We start from the raw sequence: 13,692 nt of genomic DNA, 5'->3' as shown, positions 1-13,692 counted from the left end.
GGCATTTTTCACATGTTGTTTAAGGGACTCTATTGCTTTCATAAAGTCTATTTTTTCCACTTCTTCTGTGTTAGGGTGTTGATGACCTTTTGTTGTAAGATCATTGGGTTCTGGTGTTTTCATGCTGTTCTTCAGATTATTGGGTGAATTCTTGCCTTGGCGCCTGCCCATCTCCTCCTATCAATGCTATCTAAGGGGTCTTTTAAAAGTGGTTCAGGTTTCCCTGCTGGCCAGGGGCTCCTCCCGCCCTGGGGCCAAGATCCCTCTCACCCCTCAGAATGGTCCCCAGGAATAGGACCCGGCTCCTCCTCTGCCAGGGACCTCACCGACCAAAGGCCCACCTCCTCTATCCAACCGCAGTGGGGCGATCTGCTCTCGGTGTTGCGCTCCCGCGCGGTCCCTACAGCCTGAGTCTGCCTCCACTACAGTTCCCGCCGCCAGCTGCCTGTGTCCTCTGCTTCCGCTCTGGTCCCAGCTGGTCCCAGCTGGTCCCCGCCGGCCGCCGCCTCCATCTGGCTTAAACCTCTTCTTTAGTGAACTGGTCTTTAGTTAATGAATATCCTGCATCTGAGTGGAGTAGTGGCATCCTGAAACTTTGAGAATTCTAAAGTTACTTCTGCAGTCTTACATAGATATGTAACTTGAAAAATTTCAAAATGATTAATTTTCATAATAATCAAACTTTGGTTTGTTTAGAATGTTTCTGGCTTTTGTTTTGTTTTTATCCCTTTGTTTTTTTTTTGTTTTGTTTTTTTTTTTTACATAATACTTTCATTCTGAACTAAAAATTGCCCAAGACAGTAAGGAAGAAAAATACCGCCCCTGCTTTTATTGTAGTCATACCTGATAGCTTAGGAAACTTAATGACTTGAACCTCTTCGGTTTCTTTGTCCCTAGCTGTCATCATTGCCTGCCACACGAATTACTCATAAACTGTGCCACCAGCATATGATGCCCATACTCAATTTGCAAGTTTTTTAATCAAGACCTTTATAGACATGGTTTCCTTTGACTTAAAATACCAGTTTGTCTGTCTGAGCCAACTTTTCATTGCTAATTTCTAACCCCTCCTTCAAAACTCTCCATGTTTCTGTTTTTAAGAAATGCTAAACCAAAGTGGAATGAGCTAACCTAGTTAGGAAGTCATTAGCACGAACCATGCAAGAGATGAGTGGATAAGTGAATAAGTAATGAGTGAATAAGTGAATTTAAAAAAAGGAGAGCCTTAGGCTGTGTTGTGTTGTCCCCCTGGGAGACTTGATGCCCAGGAGAGCCTTAGGCTGTGTTGTGTTGTCCCCTGGGAGACTTGATGCCAGTGTAATTATCTTTTTTTTTGTCACTGGGAACAGGGCCTCTCTTGTGATACCACCATGCCAGAGGTCCCGCTATGCCACCTACTTCGATGTTGCTGTTCTCCGATGCCTTCTCCAGCCCCACTGGTCTGAGGAAGGCACTCAGTGGTCCCTGATGTACTATCTACAAAGGCTGCGACACATGCTGGAAGAGAAGCCAGAAAAGACCCCAGAACCAGATATCCCTCTCCTGCCCAGGCCCAGAAGTAGCTCGATGGTGGCAGCGGCTCCCTCGCTAGTGAACACCCACAAGACCCAAGTGAGACAAACCTGGTTCATTATCACTTTGGCTAACAACATCAGCTGTAACACTTTCTTCTTCTCTTCTGGCTTCAAGCAATTGTGCATTTCCACACCTAAAACTTTGTTGGTGACTAATTCTCCTGTCAATATCCTTCTCTTCTTTTGCATGGCCAGAACCTGTGACTGTTTTTCTTATCTCTAGTTACTATTTTGCACAGATACATATGTATCCTATATTTACAGAAGTGTGACTTTTGTACGTATACTTTAGTATAAGCCTTTGTTTAACCAGAACATTGAAAATTGGGTCTCCTAGAAAATTAGAGAAATAGTTAGAATAAGGAATTGACATGCATGCTCATAATTAAATATAATAAAGCAGGAAATTAGCATTTTATAGATTATGATTCAAAATTAATTTTTTGCCCAACTCAAAATCTTAAGCATCTCAAAACTACCAATAGAAATAATTTTTGATACACAGGCTTACAATTTATTATGAATATCAAGAGAAATAACCTGAATACACCCTGGTGTGGTAACATTCCTATGAAGATTATATTCTGATAAATGATGCCTGTTTTTCAATGAAATACTTGATCTTCCCATCCTTCTCATCCGCTCCATGTGGTGAAAATACAGAGAAATTATTAGCTTGCAGAGCATCCCAGCTGTTTGGTTGTAGTTAAACTTGAGTGGGTTGTTCTGAAAATGTTTTCCTGCTCATTCTTTGGTAGTAGACATCCTCCCACAATTAGCATCTCCTTTAACATATTATTAACTAGAAAACTCTCCTCTTGGAAAGATATGGGTGAGTTTGGAGAAGGGGAAAGTGATCAAAGTATATCATATGGAAAATGTTTTATATAAAAATATGTATCGTGTCTCCCTATATTCTTATGATTTTTAGATCTTTGGTTAAATGGCCTCCGTGTTAAAATTTGCAGCAGAATTTAAGATAGTAATAGGAAATTAATTTTTTGCAACAGCATAATTTAGATTCCAGAAGTTTAAACATGCAAGTTAAAAAGTTTTATAGAACTCAAAACAAAAGTCATGAAGCCATTATAAAGGCAATACCTCAATAAAATAAGTATTGAAGTTATACAAGTCCCTAAGACTAAGTCATAGTCTATGTTTATTGCTTGTAAAGGATCTCACCATGAAGTGTAATGAAGAAGAAAAATCTCTAAGCCCCGAGGCTTTTTCCAAGGTTTCACTGACCAATCTTCGAAGATCTGCGGTCCCAGATCTGTCTTCAGACCTGGGCATGAACATCTTTAAGAAGGTGAGTATGCGTTTTGACATCTCAGTGATTTAGAAAGCCAGAGGGGCACACTGCCCTCGACCTATCAGAAGATGCAGGGGTGGAAAAGGGAGAAAATGTCAGCTTCTAAGTGTAACAGTGACTCACAGCATGACTCTGTAACCCAATGTGTGTGTGCATGCGTGTGTGTAAATGTGTGTGTGTGCATGTGTCCTATTCTAGACGTTCCACACAGTTATCCTGAAGGCCCATGCTGGCGGTCCAGTGTGCTCTCAGGTGGAGGTAGCAGGGGTGTAGTGATGCTAGTTTTCTTTCCTGTGGCTCCATTTCATTTACCAGATACTTCATACAAGTAATTCTTGATTAATCCAGTGAGAGCCTATTCCTCAAATTTTTCTGAATAGAAATTAACCCACAGAAATGTTAGGCATTTTGCTCAAGCTTAATACTGACAAAAAATAAATAAAAGCTTCTGTCTAAAAAGTTCACGTTCTTCTATATCTGCCATTCTATCTTTCATCATTATATAGAGTTAATCAACTAGAAAATGGTGTGTGTGTGTGTGTGTGTGTGTGTGTGTGTGTGTGTGTGTGTGGCAGCTTTGTTTTTCTTTTTCCTTTTTTCAAAATTGTTTGTTTAATTGCGTCCATAAGGAACATAGAAACAGGTATTTTCTTGTCTGTCAGCTCACTCCCTTACTAAATAATGACTTGTGTCTCCTTCACTAACAACACAGCAGTAGGGACTGACCATCATTCTTCTAAAAACATTGACTATTTGAGAGCGGGAGACAATGTATTTTTCTATTCTTGAAGCAGATGGGTATTTTAGTGCTTTAAAAATCTAAGTGCCCAGGTCTGAGCCTAGAATAATGTAGTCAAAATCAATTGCTGAAAGCTAGGTTCAAACATGGGTGTGGTTTTAAAGCTTTTGAAGCCATTCTAAACTGAGTTACCCTTAATCTTGCATGCCTTTGGTATGAATAATAGATTTGTACCAATGACTATTATGTGTCTTCTTTGAGCATCTTTGTGAAGAATGAAGTTACTAACCAGACCTCAAACTTGGAAAGTAGAACAGAGTCAAAGGAGACAGCTGTGACTAGGGACACTGATTCACTGTCCTAGTGGTTCTCGGCCTTGAGTGTGCTTCAAGGATCAGAAGCACCCACAGGGCTTGTAAAGTCATAGGTCACCAGGCTTCTACTGAATTTCAGATGTTAGGGATGTCTGAGGTTGAAGCTGCAGTTTTTTAACAAGTTCCCAAAGGATGCTACTGCTGATGGTTCAGGGTCTTCTCCGTGAGAACCCGTGTTCAAACTCACCCAGCAGAAAGACCTCCAGAAAACATAGCACTTTGCTTAGTTTCCCTCCCTCCATTCACATCCTTGTGACATTTTCCCCCGATTACTGGAGGATACTCAATAACGCCCTGTGAGTCCTCTTCCTCAAATATATCCTGTGCTCACTCACTCTTATGTCTCCTTTGTCTTGTGTCTCCCTTCTTCTCTCGTGATTATAGTTCAAAAGTCGCAAAGAAGACCGAGAGAGGAAAGGCTCTATTCCATTTCAGCACACGGGGAAGAGGCGCCCTAGAAGAATGGGTGTACCATTCCTACTGCATGAGGACCACCTAGATGTCTCACCCACCAGAAGCACATTCTCATTCGGAAGTTTCTCTGGACTGGGAGAAGACAGGAGAGGCATTGAAAAGGGAGGCTGGCAAACCACCATCTTAGGTGACTACAAAGATCTTCCCAGGAGGGTGTAGACCAAGTGACCTAATTGTGAATGTGGATCTCAGGATCTTTTCCAAATAGTGATCTTTCTTGAACAGTTTATTCAAGAACACTGGGCCCAAATGCAAGTTCCCCAGTACTAAAATAATGTGAGGTTTTCACAACCAAAGAAATGCAGATGATTTATTAATTATGGAAGATTCCTCTATGATTATCCAGTAAAAGCCGTATTTCTTAGTCCTTATAGACATAGAAACATGGCCATAGAGGATTCTATATATTAATTTTCATTTTTCACCTAATGACAGACTTTTATTTAATAAAGAAGTAAAGCAAAGGAAATAATAACCCATCCCCTTTGGATGGCATATTAAGAAAGGAAGCTTAAAATCCGAAGTTGACAGGCAGCAAGCCACAACAGATGGTCTCTGACATTGGGCTTAGATTGGGTCTGACCTTACCACGGGCAATCTCATCTGTCATCTTGACCTTGGCTATTCCCAAGTCAAGCCTTGCTATTTTGGCTGAGCTTCATGCTCACCATCATACACTGTCACTCTATTGCTGTCCTCCAGAAGGGGGGAGAAAAAAAACCTCTCAGCAGAGCGTGTCTAGATTTTAAAAGTGTCTAGTAATACTCTCGTCCATCTCAGGGAAACTGACCCGGCGGGGCAGCTCAGACGCAGCCACTGAAATGGAAAGTCTGAGTGCCCGGCCCTCGCACTCCCACCACACCCTGGTGAGCGACCTCCCAGACCACTCCAACAGCCACGGAGAAAACACCGTCAAGGAAGGTGGGTCGAGCATTGTTGATGGGCTGTAGGCAGGATAGGGATGGCGTGCAGATGTCTTTCATGGTTTCCCATTCTTAAACTGTTATTCACACACACAGCCTACCTAAGGCTTCCAATGCTGTGATTAAACACAGTGACCAAAAGCAACTTGGAGAGGAAAGAATTTATTTGGCTTATGCTTCCACATCGCTGCTCCTAATAGAAAAAAGTCTGAACAGAAACTGAAGTGGAGAAGCTGCCTGTGGGCAGGAGCTGATGAAGAGGCCATGGAGGGGTGATGCTTACTGGTTTGCTCCTCAGGACTTGCTCAGTCTGCTTTTTCCTAGAACCCAGACAACCAGCCTAGGAACGGCACCACCCACAATGGGCTGGACCCTCCCCCATCAATCACTAATTAAGAAAATGCCCAACCGGCTTGCCTACAGCCTGACCTTAAGGAGGAATTTTCTTAATTGAAGTCCCTCCTCTGAGGTGACTTTAGCCTGTGACAAATTGATATACAAACATCAGGCATACCAGGTTGATTGTTCTCTGCATCTTTATATTTTCATAACCCTGCATCTTTCATTTGTATTGCTCAGAAGTGTGCTTGTTAGTTACTCTTAGCACAGCTTTAGTAGCAGGGGATGGTTGACACCACTGGATGAAGCTATATTTTCAGGGGAAGAAACAAAGCACTCATACATATTCCAAAATATCATAAGCCCAAAGGCTGGAGAATGTCTAGATTCATTGCTCGTCCACCTCCATGCTACACCCCCAAGGCAGGCAGCTCCTACAAATCAGTGCGAAGGAAGTGTAACCTCTCTCAGGCCACCAGATCATTTTCCTGACAGCCGCTGTTCCACCTTGGTGCTTTATGCAGTGCAAATGTGTGTCTCTGGGAGGTGCACAGCTTCTTACTCTTTACTTGCAACAGAACTGTTTCTTCTTTGCATTCTTGTCATGTCCTCACGTTATCATAAATTTTACCCCTTGGTCCCCTTTGTTCCAAACTGTACTATACGTAGTCAGTGGAGTCTATTAGTTGCCATTACAAATCTGAGCTGCATTTTGGTTGACTGTTTGGCAGTTTCAAGTATGTATACAGTATGTTCTAACTACTCTCCCGGTCCCACACCTAGGCGTTTTTGTCTCCTTCTAGTTCCTATCCACACCAGTGCATCCTCCCCATCTCCATCCCTACTAGTTTCTTTCTCAAGTTTCTGATGCTTCATTTAACAAAGTGAAGTTTATTTAACAGCTATAAACTCATAGAAAAAGATCTCAAATAAATCAGTTTATATCAATGAGCTGTCATGTAACAGTAAATAGTCTATGTAATCAACTTAAGTATGTTGAGTTGAATGTTATCAACTTCAGTTATTGTTATAAAATTTAAATTCTAGCTTCAATCTTAAGGAGTGTTTGTTTGTGATCACAGTTCTCTGTGCCCTCACTATCTGTCAGCTATCAGATTGCCTTCACGGCCTCCCCTGCAAGTTGAAAATAGTCCATTATCTTGAAAAGTTCTGATTGTCGTCACAATGTAAGAAGTAGCACAACAGTCTAACTGGTGGATCAGGTCCACGTGAGGAAACCTGAAACCTGCTCTTGTCTTCCCAGTGCGGTCACAGATCTCCACCATCACAGTTGCCACCTTCAACACCACGCTGGCATCCTTCAATGTCGGCTATGCGGACTTTTTCAGTGAGCATATGCGGAAACTCTGCAGCCAAGTGCCTATCCCAGAGATGCCTCACGAACCCCTGGCATGTGCAAACTTGCCCCGAAGCCTCACAGATTCCTGCATTAACTACAGCTACCTGGAGGACACAGAGCACATCAATGGGACCAACAACTTTGTCCATAAGAACGGCATGCTGGATCTTTCTGTAAGGAGCAGTACTTTTACTTATAAAGACGAAAAAGACATTAGTGTAATTTTTAGAAGAGTGGGTAACATGGGCATGCAGATATCTTAGAAGTATTAGCTGTATCTTAAAATGAAGAAGCAACCCATATACAAACACACAGGAATATCAGCCATCTTAAATGTACATTTGGGTTTTTTTCAAGTATTTTATTATATTTGATCTTAGAATGTGTTTGTCTAAAGCCTTAGTGAATCTGAATGCACATATGTAGATACGTTTGAGTGTATGCTCCACTGCACCTCTGTGCTTTCTCTTTGGTTATATAATCACCGGGACTGTGAGCGTCCCACGAAGCCAGAAGGAACAAGGAATGAATAGAAGTCCTTGAAAGATTTCAGCTTGCTTTCTCAGGAGTGCCCGTTTTGAGTACAGTCATTAGCCAATGAAAGCGTTGTTATATTTTACCAACATTTTTATTGCACTGTATGGAACCAGGCTCAGTAAATAATTTAAGATATTAAAACCAATAAAGGATCATAATTTAAACGTCCAAATATTATGCATTTAAAATTGGAGGTTAAATAATGATGCAAGCATGAGGGCGTCAATGTCCCTGGGTGTAAGTCTAAGGAAGCCTTTGCTCCTTATTGTTTGTGAAAAGGGAAATGCAGAGGATTAAAATATTTTGTATTTAAAAAGTCAATTAGGTGTGCATTTGGGCAAATGATTTTTCTTAAAAAATTAACTCAATGTGCTTTATTATTTCCATCAACTATTTCTTTCTTGGCAAGATTGAAAGGCTTAATGAGATACTAGATGTCTTTAATTCTGCTGCCTGAATTATTTATAACCATTTCTACTAGTGCCCAGTGAAATGGATTAAATAGAATGAGAGACTTTTGGAAAAGGGAATGCAGGCAACCTCATTGTCTCGTGTTTACCTTTGTGTTCTGCAGGTGGTTCTGAAGGCTGTCTATCTTGTCCTTAACCATGACATCAGTTCTCGCATCTGTGATGTGGCACTAAACATTGTGGAATGTTTGCTTCAACTTGGTGTAGTTCCCTGTGTAGAGAAAAATCGGAAGAAAAGTGAAAACAAGGAAAACGACACTGTGGAAAAGAGACCAAGCGAGGGGACTTTCCAGTTCAAAGGCGTGTCTTCAAGTTCCACCAGTGGGTTTGGGGCCCCATCTGCTAGTGGAGCTGGAGATGGTGGAGCAGGAGAAGGAGGAGGTGGAGATGGAGGAGGCGGAGGTGGAGGAGGTGGAGGAGGAGGAGGTGGAGGAGGTGGAGGTGGTCCTTATGAGAAGAATGAGAAGAACCAAGAGAAGGTATGGTTGAATCTGTAGCTGCTGTGTTCTCAGGCAGTTTGGTGTCCAGAATTCTTTTTCATTTGTGGGTGTGTGTTTGTGAACATGCATGTGGGGTGGGTGTATGTGTGTAGTTTTGCTTATTTTCCCCAGATATTTATTTATTAAACTAACAAGAAGTCCCTAGAGTCTGAAAGCAATAATGGTGGAAATGTTTTAAATGACACGTTCAGTAGGCATATGTAGAGACTTAGATGAGTTTGCCTTCTAAACCCAAAAGTTGTCACCCATGAAATATTAGAACCGGTTTGTTGTTTTCTTTTGTCTGTTTATTTGGTTTGTTGGTTGTTTTGTTCTCTTGGTAATATTATTTCTGGAAGATGGAATCTTAAACCTACTATGTTATCCCAATTCAGTCTGACAGCAAGGATAGCTTCTTTCTCAAGACTGCATATCTAACTTACTAATTCAGCAACCGTCTACTGAGACTCTACAAAAATTACATAGATTTATCAGCAGACATTGACTTCTTGCATTTATGGAGGCTGTAAAGTCCAAGCTTCTGGTGCCAGCAGGAGTTTCCTGCAGCCTTTTCTCTGGGCCAGAAGGTGACCACCATCACTATGTGTTCACGTGACCTTCTCTAGGCAAGAGCAAGCAAACGCTGAGAACACTAATTTCTCTATGAGGCTCCCTGGCTCTGGACACCTTGTCTAACTTCATTTAATTCTCATTACCTCTCAAAGCCAGTCTCCAAACACCAACAGATGGAGAGTTAAGGCTTTAGTATTTGAATTTGAGAGACACAGATATCATTTGGTATGGGAACAGATATCCAGCCTCAGTACTCTTGAGTCTCAGTGTGCCACATCCCTGAGGCTGTTATCAGATTTGTATTGGTTGTCCCCAATTTCATTTTTGCTGCTTCTCATCATGCCTTACGATCTATTGATTAATCAAGAATTTCTTTTCTGTCATTTTGAAGTTTAGATTCAAATTATCACCATTCAAATTCACATAACTTGCACTGATTTCATTTGGAGGTTTTAGCATCAAATTGATATTCATAAGTTGAAATAAACCAAAGAATTTTTAACAGGTGACAATAACTATATCATAATAAGTTTACAAGTAAAAGATTACACTGTAAACACTTTTGCAATTTGTTACATAAACTTTGGATTGTCTAAGTTTTTCCATATCAGATTTTAACATATAAATGAATAGTACTGTTTTCTATTTATTGCCCCACTGGTGCATGTTTACTCTGTTAATATTCTATTTCTTCATCTCACAATTTGATTGTATCTCCCCAGAATTCATGAGCTCTGATCCACAGAACTATTCCAATATTCTTGGGTTCTTACTACTTTATTTAGAATTTTCTACTCTTGTCTTAATCATGTTTCCTGTCTAAATATTATCTTAAATACATTTAGTTAATAACTATGTAAACAATTAATTAAATTATATAATGATATAGCTATAATTAAGCAACTATATATAATTCTTAGTTATAGTAAGTAACTATAGTAATTATTATATTTAATGATGATACATTAAATGATGATACAATAAATCTTATTTTGACCAAAATTACCACATGTGGAAAATTTTAAGGTCACATTTTATGATCTCCAGAACAGTAACCAAGATGTAAATATTATGTAGTCACTTCTCAAACTATAATTAGACTTCAAGATCTATAAAAAACTATTTTACCTTAAAACTCTCTGTTATTTTCTATGGAATTAAAGTTTATCTGCTTTTCAACTTGCTATCCAGGACTCCAGAAAGAAAGGGAAAGCTAATTTCTATTTCTTTATTGGCCTCTAGCATAGAATAAAAGCTTAAAATATCATTTAATAACTCTGATTTCTGCCTGTAGCTTAATATATCTTTCTTCATGTCTCTAGTGAAAGCAACCTAACTCCCAAGGACATCTGAAGGCCTAAAGAAATAAAGCCTGGATGGATGTATACAAAGAGTTCTCAGGGCTAGAAAAGCTTTTAAAGAGCATATAATAATTTTAAAATTTATGTAAATCAACCTTACAGAGAAGTCCTTGTCAGTGTGACCTTTCCCAAGGTTCTGCTACAAAATGCTGCAGTGTTCCTGAGTTACCCAAAGGTGCTCAACTAAGGGGACCAGTGAGGACACAAATCAAATCAGTCTTAAGCTGTCCTTACAAGTGACTCTGACGGACAGCAGTGACACATGCCCATAAATAATGCTGTGCTTGCTTTGCTCTTGTGGCCACCACATGCTGTCCCCTACCTCTCACAGTGGCTCTACAAGGCAGACATTAACGTGGTTTCCTTTTTAGAAAGCATGGGGTCTTAAATATTAACAGTTTGCCCAAGATCATATAATTGTTCAATACTGAAGTTAAAATCTGGATCCAAACTAAAAATCATTTCTTACTTAGCAAGTAATGATTACAGAGTTTTCTTTGGATTCAAGGATGATTCTTCAAAGCAGTCACCAGGTGATGTAAAGTGACCTTTAACCCCTTCTTACTTTGTGCCCCAACTAGTCCCTGGAGAAACACTTCCTTCAGGCGAACAACAGGATGTTGAATGGTTAATAGAGGCAACTGTGCACTGGGAGGTCTTCGGTCGAGGCAGATTAACCAACAATTGTATCACTCAGAGTTGTTTTATCCCTGAAGTGTGCTCTCTAGGGCACCATCCCACATCTGCTTCTTGAGTTTGCACACAGGAGGAGGAGGCCCAGTTGGGTAATGTTAGGGAAGGAGAGATTCCACCTCTCTCTATTAAAGTGGATGATGATGCGGCTAGAACCCCTAGTCCTTTCACGCTGTGCCCACATTGTTGTATTCTTTTTGTCAACAGTGTGACTAATGGGAGAAAAAAAAAAACACCCTCATGATTGGGGAGTGATTCCCTTCCCCTGTTTCATTTGGTCTCTATGGAAAACCTATGATACGGGAAGGATAGCCATCAGTACCCTTACTTCACAGGCAAAAAAGTAAAACACTGAAAACTTAGTTAATTTATGCAATTGTCTTGTATCACCATAAGCAACTACAGACCATGAGCTCTTGGCTCCATGATGCACAGGCTGACAGTTGAACATAACCAGAAGGAGTAACAACTATTAAAAAGATAAGGGCCCACTCACTGTGGGCTCAGCATTATTCCTCAGAAACAGCTTATTTATTCTTATATAGAAAGAATTCTAGTTCTTTTTTGGGGAAATCCCTGTTTTCCATTCTCCAAAAGTAAGAGAGACAAAAGACAAATTTCATAATTCATCTCAGGAGAGCTTCTGGATTAGTCTCAGGAGTCCAGCTGAGTATTTATTGAGTTCTATACAGGCTACTTTGTTGTGGTTACTATGTATATTGCAATATGATGGAAGTAGACCTCGGGAAGTTTTTCTCCAAAAATGTCAATTTTAGTACCATAAGATTTCCAAGTTCCAGACTTTGATCAGTTCCAGAGAGCTAATAATCATCTTTGCATGGTGGTGTTATCAGAAACATACTGATAATGATAGTCACTAAGAAAATCTATTTGTGTTCACTGTTGGTCATCCCACTGTCTCTCTCTAGGTTGTAGTTCTGAACATTCATCAAGGATGTGAAAGTATGTCTTAGAATAAACACATTCAAATTCTGTATTGTCATAGGATGTTCAGAATGCAGTTTCTTTCTGTTGGTTCATGTGCTAGGTTTTTAAAAAGTGTGTTTGTTGAACTCTTGACAACTTTATTTTCTAAATTGATATAACACACAATAATTTTTTAAAAGATTTATTTATTATGTATACGAAATTCTGCCTCCATGTATTCCCTCACACCAGAAGAGGACGCCAGATATTATTAAAGATGGGTGTGAACCACCATGTGGTTACAGGGAATTGAACTCAGGACCTTTGGAAGACCAGCCAGTGCTCTTAACCACCAAGCCATATCTCCCAACACACATTAATTTTATAAATAGAATTCTAGTATCAAAAACGCTTGGTGGCAAAGTCAACAGGCTTCTCTTTCTTTCTCAATCATGGTTACTAGGATGAAAATACACCTGTAAGCAACCATAGGCTTGCCCTCACTATGCTCATCAAAATCGTCAAGTCTTTGGGATGTGCCTATGGTTGCGGAGAAGGACACCGGGGGCTCTCTGGAGATCGTCTGAGACACCAGGTATTCCGAGAGAATGTAAGAGAATTAAAGTAGATTCCATTTACTCTTTCTCTCTCTTTCTCTTCCATACTTCCAAATGAGGAATGAGTCCTTTGACAATGAGGGTCAATGTTCCTGAAAATATTGTATTTCATACGCAACCAATACCATCTTTGGGTGAGAGGATTTCCACAAGGCATCCCAAGGCATCTAAAACTGAGGCTTAGGAAAGTTTGACTGGGAAAGCTGGTCTGCCTCCTGGCTATTGCAGAGCATTTGGAAAAGGGGTGCAAAATCAGAACATCTAAATAGAAGTCTGAAAGAACTTTGCACAGTTGCATACATTTAGTAAACATCTGGTGATCTGTGCAGAGGCTCCTTCGATCATCTGGGGAACAAGGAAGCATTTCACATAAGAAGGAGGGGTCAAAGGCATTGATATTCTTATTTAGAAATGGAAAGTGGCCCTTATTGAGACAAAACAGGACTGTAAAAGTAGCCAAGCATCTGGCTGCTTTGCTTGAGAATGCCCCTCATCTTCTATATGTTTGAGCTCATGTTTCTTTGAACTGTATGAAACTTGAAACTCTGCATATGGGCTGTCACTGGACTGCAGTAAGGAAATGTGTTCTATTATAGCTCACGTTGCGTCTACCAACTGCTACCTTCCCTTCTGACTTGAGCAAGAACCTGCCTCCAACAAGCCTGATCCAGGCTAGTTGCCTCATTTCTACATTGGAACTAAAATTATAAGAAAATATTCTTTGAAAAAGAAAATTTCATGCAAATATGGGCACAAATCTCTTTGGTATATCTTTGCAGAGTTTTAGGATCATGTCAAAATCTGATTCCAGCCCATTTTCTCTGGTGTAGGTTTTGTCATGAAATGTTCATACAGAATTAGCATGCTAGATTTCTCGCTTAATGTATCACCTGCCACCCATTGATTTATCCACTTCTCTTTCTTTTTTCTTTTCTTTTTT

At 40.2% G+C, this 13,692-nt stretch overlaps 1 protein-coding gene across 5 annotated transcripts in view; it reads left to right on the top strand.

Moving 5' to 3' along the window:
- Unc80 (unc-80 homolog, NALCN channel complex subunit) overlaps window positions 1-13,692 on the top strand; it is a 198,698-nt gene that overhangs the window by 33,299 nt on the left and 151,707 nt on the right. For 3 of the 5 annotated variants that reach the window (XM_013351638.2, XM_013351637.2, XM_013351639.2), the window contains exons 8-14: window positions 1,350-1,611; window positions 2,749-2,883; window positions 4,384-4,600; window positions 5,254-5,394; window positions 7,000-7,268; window positions 8,207-8,581; window positions 12,599-12,745. In XM_013351638.2, coding sequence (XP_013207092.1) covers window positions 1,350-1,611; window positions 2,749-2,883; window positions 4,384-4,600; window positions 5,254-5,394; window positions 7,000-7,268; window positions 8,207-8,581; window positions 12,599-12,745 — 1,546 coding nt within the window. The remainder of the gene's footprint in view (window positions 1-1,349; window positions 1,612-2,748; window positions 2,884-4,383; window positions 4,601-5,253; window positions 5,395-6,999; window positions 7,269-8,206; window positions 8,582-12,598; window positions 12,746-13,692) is intronic. The other 2 variants (XM_013351641.2, XM_013351640.2) reach the window with 1 other exon arrangement.

This window comes from Microtus ochrogaster, linkage group LG4 (genome assembly GCF_000317375.1).
Source record: "Microtus ochrogaster isolate Prairie Vole_2 linkage group LG4, MicOch1.0, whole genome shotgun sequence".
NCBI classification, from domain to species: domain Eukaryota; kingdom Metazoa; phylum Chordata; class Mammalia; order Rodentia; family Cricetidae; genus Microtus; species Microtus ochrogaster.
This window is presented reverse-complemented; position numbering and strand designations above follow the sequence as displayed.